General features: G+C 48.5%; 1 protein-coding gene across 1 annotated transcript in view; it reads left to right on the top strand.

Annotated features, from left to right (window-relative positions):
* The window catches only part of mtss1 (MTSS I-BAR domain containing 1), a 79,943-nt gene that overhangs the window by 23,538 nt on the left and 42,084 nt on the right, over positions 1–14,321 (top strand). Inside the window, exon 3 of the mRNA XM_059981097.1 lies at positions 234–307. Within this exon, the coding sequence (XP_059837080.1) occupies positions 234–307 (74 nt within the window). The remainder of the gene's footprint in view (positions 1–233; positions 308–14,321) is intronic.

Here is a 14,321-nt window from a genome sequence, read left to right as displayed (position 1 = left end):
CAGGGTATCGGAAAGAGGGGGGGGGTGTTTGCAGGGTGTAGGGAGGTGACGTTCGAAGGGAGTGGGAGAGAGGGAGGGACGTTCACAGGGTGTCGGAGAGAGGGGGGAGTTCGCAGGGTGTTGGAGAGGGGGGGGTGTTTGCAGGGTGTAGGGAGGTGACGTTCGAAGGGAGTGGGAGGGAGTGTCGGGGGGAGCGGGTGATACCCCAGGCTGAGTGCCTTTCTCTATCGCAGGACAACCATCGTTATCGCAGGTGCCTTCCTGGATGCCTTCCAGAAAGTGGCAGACCTGGCCACAAACACGCGAGGTGAGTGTGGAGAGGGTTCGTGAGGATCCTGTTGCCATTCGAGGGAGTGCTTGGGCAGCTTTTTACAGTGGCGTCTGGTAGAAAGGAGGGTGGCCCTTCTGAGGCATACAAGACCGTGAGGGTCACAGACTGGGTGAATGAACACGGCTGCAGAGGGCCTAGAGGGATTGGGTTTCAGGTGAGAGACGATGTTTAATAGGAACTCCATTTTCACCCAGACAGATGCAGCGAGCTGCCAGAGGAATGGTCCATTCACAGTATGTTGGTCAGCGTGAGAGGGTTGGGCCGAAAGGCCGGTTTCCCCTTTGTACATCTCTGACTGGGAGTGAGAAAATGGATTCAGAATTGTGTGCTGATGTTGGGGAGGCATTCATCCACCCAGTGAGAAGGTTCCTGTGTCTGAGCCTTGGAAACATGGAAATTACCAGAGCAGAGGCCATTCGATCCACTATGTCCATGCTGCCCCAGAAATCACTTGGTCCAATCCTCTCTCTCACCCAGTCCAAATTCTTCTGATCATCTGACTGCTGCCTCAGAATCCTTTCAATTAATGCGCGACTCCTACCATTCACAAAACTCCACACAATACCCTTGCACCTCCTGTCAACCCTGTAAACCTCTCCCTCTGAGGGAGCTCGCGCTGTCTGTCCGTCGTAAGTACAGTCACATCCCCGGCCCCAACAACATCACAGACGTCCTGTGCACATAGTCCAGTCCCATCCTGTCTATAGTTGCCTTGGTCACAGCTATATGTTGTCTAGCTACTGTTGCAGTGTCATGTCCTTTCCTCAGCCATATGCATCTACCCAATGGGTGCAGATGCACACCTTCCCCGTGGGCCCAGGCACCCCACCCCACCCCTGCGTGCCTTCCCTGTGGGCCCAGGCACCCCACCCCACCCCTGCGTGCCTTCCCCGTGGGCCCAGGCACCCCACCCCACCCCACCCCTGCGTGCCTTCCCCGTGGGCCCAGGCACCCCCTCTCCACCCTGTGTGCCTTTCAGCAGACCACAGGACCATGCAACGTAGGAAAGATCTCAGGATGCTCGACCCATTGAGTCCCAAAATGGCTGATTTATTATCTCAACCCCATTCTCCTGCTTTCTCCCTTTGATGCTTTGACTGATCTCCTATGACTTGGTCACAGAAGCTTGTGGCTGTGAATTCCACAGAATCACTACCCTCTAGCTAAAAAAATTCCTCCTTATTTCTGTGTAAATATACGTCTATTCTGAGGCCATGCACTCTCGTCGTAGACTAACCTACCATAGGAAATATCCTCTCCATATCCACTCTATTGGAGCCTTTCGATATGCAATGGGTTTCAACGAGTTCCCTCCTCCACCCCCACCCAATTCTTCTAAACTCTGAGCATAGGCCCAGAGCCTTCAAATCCTACTCAGACATTAACCTCTTCATTCCCAGAATCATTCTCATGAACCTCCTCTGGACCCTCTCCAATATTAGTAAATCTTTTCTTTAATATGGCATCCAAGAGTGCTCTGAATACTCCAGGTGTGGTGTGGCCAGGGCTTTATAAAGTCTCAACCTTAACATCCTTGCTTTTATATTCTTGTCCTCTTCAAATGAATATTACATTGCATTTGTCTTCCTCACCACAGACTCGACCTGAAAATTAACCCTTAGGGTGCAGTGCGCACAAGGGCTCCCAAGTCCATTTGCACCTCAGACTTCTGTATTGTCTCTCCATTTAGAAAATAGTCTACACCTTTATTTCTTCAACCAAAATGCATCCCTACACTATATTCCATCTGCCTCTTCCTTGTCCATTCTCCCAATCTGCCTAGCATTGTACTTAATTCTTATTTCTAGCAATTAAAGTTGATAAACCTATTTGACATCATCCTCACCAATCAACTAATCTACAACATTGATAGAACTGCCTTCAGAGATGTCCACCAGGAATGGCATTGTGATTACAAAGAGCAGGATAAACTAAAGTGGCTTGATAAGATAGCCATGAGGCACAGGAACAGTAATAATGTACAGTGCTCTTGCCTCACTCCACCAATACCAACAAGCCAGGGCAGCTGGATTTAGAGAAGGAACCGTTGTTAATGTTTCAAGTTATGACTTTTCATCTGATGGAATTGTTAACCTGAAACGTTAACTCCGTTTCTCTCCCTGCAGACGCTGCCTGACCTGCTTGGTGCTTTGAGAATTTTGTTTGTTTCAGGTTCCCCCAGTCTTTGTGCTGCCTCAGGCAGCTCACCTACCTGTCCTTCTCCCTCCAGGGCTCTGACTGCTGCCTCTATCCCTCAGCACATTACCAGGTGTCTCATCTCAGGCTCCTCACCTACCTGTCCTTCTCCCTCCAGGGCTCTGACTGCTGCCTCTATCCCTCAGCACGTTACCAGGTGTCTCATCTCAGGCTCCTCACCTACCTGTCCTTCTCCCTCCAGGGCTCTGACTGCTGCCTCTATCCCTCAGCACGTTACCAGGTGTCTCATCTCAGGCTCCTCACCTACCTGTCCTTCTCCCTCCAGGGCTCTGACTGCTGCCTCTATCCCTCAGCACATTACCAGGTGTCTCATCTCAGGCTCCTCATCTACCTGTCCTTCTCCCTCCAGGGCTCTGACTGCTGCCTCTATCCCTCAGAATGTCACTTTTTTTCCCCTCCAGAACATCATCTCTCACTTCCCTATCTGAATCCCAGTTGGGTTGATCTGGGCTGACTGTGCAGACCCTTGTGGGTTGAGTGAAGCCATCCGACTCCTCCAATGTCCCAGGGAAGGAATACAAAATCTTGGCAGCAGTGACTTGAGAGGATGTAGTTGGTTGAATACCTTGTGGTTAGGTCACCAGGTCAAGGTAAAGTGTATTTCAGGCTCTTAAACTAATCAAGTTTCAGTAGCATTGGCAAGTTTCTCCATTCTGGTTCCTGATGGAGTAACAGCAGTGTTATCTCCATGTACCTTGTGTGCCCTGTCATCCGCCCATACTTTGAGAAGGACTCACAGTCTTTGGTTTCACCTGCGAGCCTATTTTTATACATCTTGCATTCTTTAGATTCCACAGACATTAGCTTTCTGATTGGACAGCCGTGTGAAATTTTGTCAAACCTCCTGATGAAACATGCATGTACTTAAAAAAGGATCTCCTAACCTCTACACAATGGTGTTAACAGTGCAAGCAATTGTAAATAAACTTGGGCGTGATCTTCCTTGGTTGACATGGAGCAACGCTGAATGGTACAGTACTGGAAAGGCCATTTGGCCCATGTTATGCCAGTCTCATTTAATTGATGCTGATTTATGCCATTGCTTAGAATTCTTTAACAAAGCCAGTATGAAGGGTAACACGAGTGAATGAAGGGTTTTGGCCCGAAACGTCATTATTATCTCCTCCCATAGATGCTGTCCGGCCTGCTGAGTTCTGCCAGCATTTTGTGTTTTTTCTGGTGTGAAGGGTTCTATTTGGAGGAGCGTATGGGGGGTGTCAGAGGTAAGGTAAGGTTTTTTTACAGAGAGTGGTGGATGTGTGGAATGCTTTGCCAGGGGTGGTGATGGAGGCAGATACACTAGGGACATTTAAGAGATTCTTAGGCACATAGATCATAGAAAAATAGAGGGTTATGTGGGAGGGAAGGATTAGATTGATATTAAAATAGGTTATAAGGTTAGCACAACTTTGTGGGCTGAAGGGCCACCTGTAATGTTGTATGTTTTATGCTTTGTCCTGAGATAGGCTGACCTGTAGTTGCTCATCCTGTCTCCCTCTCTCCTCTGTCCCTCCCCCCTTGAGGAATAGGATGAGTCCTATTCCATCCTTGGCTTCTTCTGGGGCATGGGAAGCATTTTATCTCGGCCTGGGGATTTATCCATCTTAAAGCTACTGGAACCTATATCATGTATCTTTAAATGAAATAAAAATGTCCCCTCCCTCCACCCCCATGTCTGATAGATGCATCTTTCCATTTCCTCTTCAGTGTCAGTGATGGTGTTGGACAGGAAACCGAGATGGAGGGGGTGGGGTTAGTGCAGAACAGAGTGGAGTTAATGGATTGGCTGGGGTAGCAGGTGTGAGGGGCTGAATGGCCTTCCCCTCACTGTTAGCAGTTTGTATGTCCTCCCTGTAGAATGTTCTGGTTTCCTCCCACGGTCCAAAGACGTACTGGTTAGTAGGTTAACTGGTCGTGTAAGTTGTCTCGTGATTAGTCTAGGGTTAAATCGGAGGCTCGAAGAGCCGGTCCCTCACTGTATGTCTGAAAAATAAACTGCTTAGCAGTGTCTCTGCAACTCTATGTAACTGTGCAACGAACTCTACGGCACAAAGTTGTTGTACTCTCACCCCAACCCTCCATCCATTCACTTTCCTCGTGTTTATCAGTTTTCCCTGGATCCGTTCATCTCCGTTCCTCCCCTGTCATAGTGAGCTCCGCCATCCATTTGATCACCAGCCAGAGAACCTGAGATGGCTTGAGGGTGGTGATCAGGCAGGGTTGTAGCAGAGAGAGGAAACTGCCGGGGTGTCGCTCTCTCAGCCCCTGTCCCAGCAGTGGACAGAGTACTGGTCAGAGAATGCAGACAGTAACAGAGTGACCATAGGCTCTATATTGTTAATATCTATTGGACAAGGACTTTCCAACCCGTGTTGTCGGAATTATTTATTATAAGACAAAAGAGCAGAATCTGCTCATCGAGTCTGCTCTGCCATTTCATCCCTCTCAACCCCATTTTCCTGCCTTTTCCCTGTAACCCTTGATGTTCTCACTAACCAAGAACCATCAACCTGTTGCAAGAAAAAGTTTGGGAACCTTTTGTAATGTCCTGGCTTTCTGCATTAATTAGTAAAATGTGGTCTGATCTTCATCTAAGTCACAATAATAGACATCAAACACAAACTAATAGCACACACACAAACAATTGTACTTTCCATGTCTTGAAGATAGTGTTTAATTATTCCCAGTCCATGCTGGAAAGAAGTATGTGAACTCTTGTGTTTTATAACGGGTAGAACCTCCTCAAGATTCATTTATTATCAAAGAATGTATAAATTATACAATATTGAGATTCGCTTGCTCACAGGTAGCCACAAAGCAAGAATCCAATTAAAGAAGAAAAGAATAAAAATAAAAGACCCACACTTGATGCGCAAGAGAAAAAAATAATAAAAATCTTACAAACTGTTGAAGCAAACAACAACACTTGGAACCGAAGCTGAGTCCTCAGAGCAGCCCGAAGTAAGCCCAAAGCCTCACTTATCCATTTATCATGTTAGCAGGCACGGAGCACAGCAGACAGGGCAGCAATAACCTCTGCCAAACATTTCCTGTAGCTGTTGATCAGACTTGCACAGTGGCAAGGAGGAATTTTAGACCATTCCTCCATATAAAACTGTTTCATTCATCAATATTTCTGGGATGCCTTGCATGAACAGCCCTCTCCAGGTCATGCTACAGCATCTCAATTGGGTTAAACTCTGGATTTTGACTTTGCCTTTCTAGAACCATAGAACATCGAAGCACAGAAACAGGCCTTCTGGCCCTTCTTGGCTGTGCCGAACCATTTTTCTGCCTAGTCCCACTGACCTGCACCTGGCCCATATCCCTCCATACACCTCTCATCCATATACCTGTCCAAGCTTTTCTTAAATGTTAAAAGTGAGCCTGCATTTACCACTTCATCTGGCAGCTCATTCCACACTCCCACCACTCCCAATATTCCCTTTAAACTTTACCCTTAACCCATGTCCTCTGGATTTTTTCTCCCCTAGCCTCAGTGGGAAAAAGCCTGCTTGCATTCACTCTATCTATACCCATCATAATTTTATACACCTCTATCAAATCTCCCCTCATTCTTCTACGGTCCAGGGAATAAAGTCCTAACCTATTCAACCTTTCTCTGTAACTCAGTTTCTCAAGTCCCGGCAACATCCTTGTAAACCTTCTCTGCACTCTTTCAACCTTATTAATATCCTTCAAGTAATTCGGTGACCAAAACTGCACACAGTACTCCAAATTCGGCCTCACCAATGCCTTATACAACCTCACCACAACATTCCAACTCTTATACTCAATACTTTGATTTATAACGGCCAAAAGCTCTCTTTATGACCCTATCTACCTGTGATGCCACTTTTAGGGAATTACGTATCTGTATTCCCAACCCTAGGAATCCTAGGATTAGGGTTATAGTGGACACAACACAAACTTTAGCAAGTTCTAGAAATTTCTGCAGGTCTTTTCTGATAGCCCTGGGTTCTTTTTCACCTCCCTCAGCTTTGCACACTGTGATCTTTGCAGGATGCCCACTCTAGGGAGAGTAGCAACAGTACTGAGTTTCCTCCACTTGTAAATATTTTCTCTTACTGTGGACCGATGAACACTCAGGTCTTTAGAAATACTTTTGTAGCCTTTTCCAGCTTCATGGTCGAGACCTGATGCACATAATCAGATTTTTCTTGAGAAGATTGGGCTCTGTCTTTTTTGATAGGGCAGGGCACCTCTATAACCCCCACCTCCAAACTCATCTCATTGATTGGAACACCTGACTCCAAATAGCTTTTGTAGAAGGGTTAGGGTTCACATACCCTAACCCAGAGGTTCACAAACATTGTTGATCATAGACTGTCATTGTTTAACTGGTGTACTCAGTATTGACAAGTAGTACAATTGCCTGTGTGTTAGGCAGATTGTGTTTGTCTATTATTGTGACTGAGATGAAGATCAGACCACATTTTACGAGCAATAACTGCAGAAAATCAGCTAATTGCAAAGGTTCACAAACTTTTTTTGCAGCTGCATTTGATTTTCTCATATTTCCACGATGTCTTTTACACATTGGTCTTTCTTCAAATGCTGTTTTCTATTGATTCTGTTGTATTTCTTTGTTCTGCTGTGAATCTGCACAATAAAATGAATCTCAGAGTTGTATATGGTGACACAATACTTTGATTAAAAAATTGTCTTTGAATTTTGAGTAGGGCTGGTCTAAAGGGCAAACTCATCAAATGCATCCGGATAATAAAATGTAGAGTCAGCGTATGCTGGAAATCTGGGAACACAGCAGGTCAGGCAGTGTCTGTGGAGAGAGAAATGGAGTTGATTTATCAGGCTAAAGACATTTCATTCTGTGCAAGGTCATCAACATGGTCTGTGGATTCTGTCCAGGTACGGAGTGTTTTTGGTTTGTATTGTAATCTGTTTGGACCTGTGCAAGAATGATGGTCATATTGTACGAGGAGAACGTGACCATAATGTGACAGGTTCAGTTTGTCAGTTATAGCCGGGCTTGGAACAACAGTGTTAAACAAAGATTTGAGAATAGCTGGTAGAGTTATGAAATCAGATGTGATGTTGGGTGAGTTCATTTAATGGAGTTAATTTGAAAACTTTACAAGCAGTCAAAGTTTCAGGGTTAAGTTTTCTACCTGTGACTAATGAAAAATGGTGATTTTATACTAACGGGAACTTGCGCAAGTTGTGCAGCAGTTTGGTAAATCGAAAGATTTGGCAAATGTGAGATCATCTGTTATAAGCTGAGACAGGGAAATTGGACTGAAGTGTGGAGAAATATGTGAGAGTACCGACTGAGACAACAATCAAGTTTCAGGTATTGGGGAGAAAGGTGAAAAATTTGAGGAAGTTGTTGAGTAATTGCAGACTGGACCAGTCATGGAGTTTTACATCATAAGATCAGCCCTTCACCCAAAGAGTGTATGCTGACCTTCATGACTATCTCTACTAATCCAGCCTGCCTCGTAACTCCACACTGCTCGTACAAGTATCTGTTTGGCTGCCTTTTAACTATTGTTACCGTTCCTACCTCCTCCACTCCTCTGGTAGCTCATTCCAGGGACCAAATAATCTATGTGTGAAACGTGCACCTCTCAGGTCCCCCTTAAACCTCCTGCCTCTCACCTTAACCCAATGCCTTGTAGTTTTAGATGCCCCCACCATAGGGCACAGACAGTAACCATGTCACATCACCCCTTGTCTCAGAGGGAACAGACCCATCCAATCCAGCTGCAATCTCAGATTCGGGGAAAATTCTCTACTGATTTTTAAAAAGCTGCAAATGTTGGTGCAGGAAACTGCAGGCCACTTAGTCCAACAAATGTCATCCAGGAAATGCTGGAATTAGTTCTTAAGGAAGTATTGACAGTGTATGGAACATCTTATGTGATCAGACATGGTCAGCACAGATGACAAAAAGAAGATTATGTGTGTCAGTGTAACTGGAAAGGCAGGTGAAAGGTGGGAAGTGAATTTGGCATAGGCTTTCAGAAAGTGGTGTTGTCTGGTTTATTTTTGTGTGTTTACTTTGTACGTGCTGGTGCTGTGTGTGACTGTTGCTGCTGTGTTTTTCACCTTGGCCTGGAGTATCGCTGTTTCATCTGGCTGTACTCATGTATGGTTGAATGACAATTAAACTTGTATTTCATCTAAAAAGTTACTCAAGGTGAAGACAGGTGAGGGTATCCTGAGAGTGAACAGGGGAATCAATGTACAGACAGAGCTTGTAGGAATAATTTTTGTGATCCAAGTTCCCTCTGGAAAGCTTTAGAACTTCAGTGGAGATATTGTTTGCTCTGAGCCTTGTTTTTTCATTGACATACCACTGTTTCAGTACGCTAATCTAGTCTGGAGAGTGTTCTGTGGTGGTGCTGAGGACTTCCAGCAGCGGTCAACACAGACTTGTAGACATCCCACCCTGCAAAAACTCACTTCAGGGAGGTAGCGCCCACGCCCCCCGCAACCCCATATTCCCCCCTCCCTGGTCGACCTCCAAGGGTGTATGTAATACTTTTAGTGATTTTGTCTAATCTGTAAACCAAGTTGGGTATATGCAGAAAATGTGACATTATAGTATATTATCATGGAGTCATTTTTTATTCCATTACAACTTTAAGCAAGTCTACAGGGAGTTTGGCCTCATCACATAGGCCATCAATAGAGTAACTCCTTAGCAGCTAGCCAGCTAGCTTAAATAACATTAGCTATACTAATAAATGAGTGACACCTGTTAAACTCACCTCAACATGTCTTTTACATTTTAACCCACAGTGAGCAACACTGTCATTATTGTTGAGGTCGACTGTAAAGCCCGCCCACAGAGAAAACTGATAGGTCTACTTAGCACGAAGAGAGACCAATCAGGATCTTCCTGTCGCTCTTCCTCTTCCTCTCAAAAAAGTCAATTTCCAGGATATTGAATATAATTTATGAGCATTAGGGAGTTGCTATCAATATGTGGGAGACTCCCGGATCTTCCAGGAGAGGTGGGATGCCTGGATTTGTCCCATTCTTGGCCATCAGTGTGGTGGGGCCCTCGTGTGTGGGCTGTTGATGGTGTCAAAGTTTCTTGACCACTGTACTCTTTTGAGTGGCTGGCTGTGCTTTAAGTTGCGTTTTTGATGGGATCTTGGCTTTCAGGTGTTTGTGGAGATGTTGTTGTTTAGAGTGTGGTGGAACTTTCAATCCAGGACCACTTTGCACTTGCTCCTACATCTCCTTGCAGAGAAGTTAATTGTCATGGCGATTACGGTGCGCCCAGGGGCAGTTCAGCTCCTGTTGTCTGAGAAGAGTTATCGGTTCCAGGTCCTTCAGCTTTTCGGCCTCGTCTGTTTGTGGGAAGAGGAGGATGCGTGGAAGGGTCTCTGATATCTGCCTCAGACCCTCCTCCACCATCTCCTGCTTCTCAGATTGTGATATGGAGAAATGAATCCAGAAGGTGGTCTGGATACTGTAGAAGATTGGTGATCATTACAACAGGACATTAGTAGGACTGCTACTCAGAAGGTCTGTTCATCAGGTAGTAACGAGTCAGAGCCTCGGGGGTCAGCACTGGCCCGGGGTATCTGTGAGTAGGCAGTAATGCGGGGAGCTGGCTGTGGGTAAGGTCCAGGAATGCCAGTAGGGTGAAGTGTAACTGAGAAGACAGAATCGATGTTTGTCGCAATTGACTGCAGATTGTCAGAGGGCATGTGAGAGATTCGCCACTTGGGTGGAAAGAACAGTGACAGAATGGTTTATTAATCCGTCTGAGCTTAGGAAGCAGATGTACAAAGCACAAAAAGGTTGCTTTTCAGACTCTGATCTGGGAGAGAATTCCCTGTATTTTCCAGTTCCTTCAATAAAGTAATGTATGTTTCAGTGAATGAAGTATCCTAGTAAAGTAGGTGGATATTTCCCCCTCGTTAGGGTAAGTCATGCAGAGAGTGAAGGCTTGTGTTAAAGTATAAACAGAGCTTCACTGCTTAAACAGTGTAACCAGAGGGTCCGCGTGTCTGGATGAGTTGGTGCAGACCCAGCCTGTTGTCCAGAACCCATCACGCCCGTCTTCCACAGCATGTGGTTGGGGTTGTGAAGACGGAGAGTTATGGAAGGGGAGGGATTCTCATCCCCTCTCCTTGTGTACATGGTTGTGGGGTCCATCTCTGCTGGCACAGAGTTGATGGGCTGAATGGCCTTCTACAAGAGTGGAAGGCTGGGGCTGACGTCCATGCCTGCTCCTGAGGGTGTCCTGCAGGAGGGGAGGGAGGCAACTGGATCAGATCCATCACTGAAGACTGTTGGGGTGGAACCGAGCAGGAACCAAGGCCCACCAGGATTCCCAGGGATGGAACCATTTCCTGTTTTCCATGGATAGTTGTGATCTTTGCCCAGACAATTCCCAGGTCTGGTTTCTGGCCTGGCCATTCCCAGTGTTGAATGATGTTGTTATTTTATTTAGGAATAGACCCACACCACCTCAGCAACAACCCCACTTTAACAGAACCACAGGACAATTTGCAATAACCTGTACATCTTTGGACGGTGGGAGGACCCAGAGAAAACCCACACGTTCCATGTGGAGGGCAAACAGACTCCTTATGGAGGACGCTGGAACTGAACTCTGTGTACTAGCTTTGCACTAGCTGCTGTGTCACTGTGGTGCCCCTGTTCAGCTGCAGTAGGCCCAGCCTGCCCATGCTCTCTGCATCGCTGTTCCTTTCATCAGCACTCCTGTCCGTCCGTCCCTACCCCCCACTGTTATCCTGCTCATGGCCCACATACACCCCATTCACTCATTGCCAAGGTCAGTCCCTCCTGCCACGCAGTAACCAGCCCCGATGAGTGCATAGTGGAGCCAGGAGCCACTGTGGCAGTGTGCCAGGCCAGGCCAGGCCGGTGTCTGAGACTGCACAGTCAGATTTCCCTCCAGAAACAGAAGCAAACTGCAGGGGACCGGATGAGATCGGCAACAGAGTACACCACTGGGTGGGGGGGGGACTCGGCAAAGGAAAGGTAGAGTGAGTATGGGAAAATGTGAGTCTGACTGTTTGCAGCACATTGGGTTGCTGTGGCGAAATGTTTGTGTTTTTCAAGAGCAGCGGGTGCCTGCACAGTGTGCTGCCAGAGTTGGACAGAGGTGTGGGTCAGACTGTTAGACACAGGGGCACACGGGGAGCAAAGGGGAACCGACTGCACAGGGGGGCACAGCTGTGCACGGGGGGCAGGGACTGTGCAGGGGAAGGGGGCAGAGGAGAGTTAGCCTGCTTTGCCATCATGTTCAGATGTGTTGGACTGAAGATATGGTCGCTGTGCTGTATTGTGTTTTCAGTAAGGGTAAGCAGGTGAGGACTGCTGGACTGGTTCATTCTTCCTGTCTGATTGGGATCCTGGGCATGTCTGACCAGTGAATCGTCTCTGTGCTTCGGGAGCAGGGCGTGTCTCGGTGAGGTCCGGGGGACAGTTGCTTCTCCCCGAGCAGCTAGTTCAGTGCTGCCAAGGCTGTTCCTGGTGAGGCAGACACAGGCGCTCACTGACATCTGACCCTCTCTGAGGTTCAGGATGATGAACAGAGTTCTGCAGAAAGAGCTGTTGCATAGCTGCCTGATCTATCATGTTACTCAAACTAACATCAGAGGGTCCACCAAACCTTCAACCTCTACCATAGCTGTCCACCATTCCCGTTCCGTGAGAGAGCTCCTGTCAGCCCTCACTGGCTGGATGCTTGTTGTTTGCAAGGGCCCTCTGTTCCGGAGTTGGATTTGGCTGCAGTTCAGGAAGTGTACTGACAAACAGCCGTTACTTCCCGGAAGCAAATATCTAAACAGATAGTCTCTATTTATAACAAGGCCAGCACTTCCGCTCTGGGCAGAGTGCCAACTGCAGGTCGGCCGGGCACACCCAGCTGCTAGGTTACAGATGGGCTAAATGCAGTGTCAGGATGCAGGAGCAATAATAACCCCCTTTCTTATTGCTAACCATTGACTCTCATACTGACCCTCCCTCAGTCCCACCCCTCCCACAGTCTGACTCTCCCTCATTACCACCCCTCCCTCATTATCGCCCCTCCTTCTGTAAAACCCTCCCTCAGTACCACCGTTCCCACAGCATGATCCTCCCTCGGTACCACCCCTCCCATGGTGTGACCCTCCCTTGGTACCACCCCTCCCACGGTGACACCCTCCCTCGGTCCCACCCCTCCCACGGTGAGACCCTCCCTCAGTCCCACCCCTCCCACGGTGTGACCCTCCCTCGGTACCACCTCTCCCACAGTGTGACCCTCCCTCAGTACCACCCCTCCCACTGTGTGACCCTCAGTACCACCCCTCCCACGGTGTGACCCTCCCTCGGTACCACCTCTCCCACTGTGTGACCCCCCCTCAGTACCACCCCTCCCACTGTGTGACCCTCCCTCGGTACCACCTCTCCCACTGTGTGACCTCCCTCAGTACCACCCCTCCCACTGTGTGACCCTCCCTCAGTACCACCCCTCCCACGGTGTGACCCTCCCTCGGTACCACCCCTCCCACTGTGTGACCCTCCCTCAGTACCACCCCTCCCACGGTGTGACCCTCCCTCGGTACCACCCCTCCCACTGTGTGACCCTCCCTCGGTACCACCCCTCCCACAGTGAGACCCTCCCTCGGTCCCACCCCTCCCACAGTGTGATTCTCCCTCATTACCACCCCTCCCACAGTGAGACCCTCCCTCGGTACCACCCGTCCCACAGTGAGACCCTCCCTCAGTACCACCCCTCCCACAGTGTGATTCTCCCTCATTACCACCCCTCCCACTGTGACCCTCCCTCGGTACCACCCGTCCCACAGTGAGACCCTCCCTCAGTACCACCCCTCCCACAGTGTGATTCTCCCTCATTACCACCCCTCCCTCCCTATCACCCCTCCTTCTGTAAGACCCTCCCTCGGTACCGCCCCTCCCTCAGGTCTGTGTGTGAGTGAATGCTCATAGTTGAGGGACAGAGAAGGAATGGTGTTAAGAATCACAGTTCCCTCAATTTCTCCCTCCTGTCCCTCCCCACCTTTCAGACGAGGAGGGTGCTGAGTCACATGCACCTTTGAGGTGACTCAGAGCCTGGAGGCGAGGGTGGGGGATGGGTACATTCCAGTGGATCACAGTTTGCTGTTGCCAGGCGACGTTAAAATTCACAGCAGAAGTCCAAATGAGTCAAGTAAACTGTGAGGTACGGCTTCATCACCGAACTTCAAATAAATATTTTCCCAGCGTTGCTGTTGACCACGTTAGCAGAGAGCTGGAGACAGAGCCGTTTTGTTCCGTGGTCTCCTGCTGAAACAGGGTATTCCTTGTTCAGTGGCTGGGCCCAGCAGGCTGAGTGCCCTCAGCCTCTCCTGTACAAACAAGTCTGGCTCAGCAGGCACAGGTGATGATTACCTGGGTGTGGCTGTCTGTCCAAACACGCCAGCTCATTACTGACTGCTTTCAGTCCCCGGCCTGGGTCACGAGGAGGAGTGACTGGCTGGTTGTGAGGACCCAGGAACAGGCCTGGGTCCATGTCTGATAATAAAGCAGGTATCAGAGATGTAGAACGATGGGGGTGTTGGCCTGACTCCCCAACATCCGACACAGACATCCTTGATATTCTGCCCCTCCACTCCATCACCACACAGAGAACCTCCCTCTCCCTCCTGAGAAACCCATCCCTTATGTTGAATCTGCAACCCCTCCTCCCCCAGATAGGCAAAACAGAACCCCACGTGACACGTAGGGAGGGTCACTCTGCGGGAGGGGGCTGCAACAAAGG

Source organism: Hypanus sabinus, chromosome 9 (assembly GCF_030144855.1).
Source record: "Hypanus sabinus isolate sHypSab1 chromosome 9, sHypSab1.hap1, whole genome shotgun sequence".
Taxonomy (NCBI): Eukaryota; Metazoa; Chordata; class Chondrichthyes; order Myliobatiformes; family Dasyatidae; genus Hypanus; species Hypanus sabinus.
This window is presented reverse-complemented; position numbering and strand designations above follow the sequence as displayed.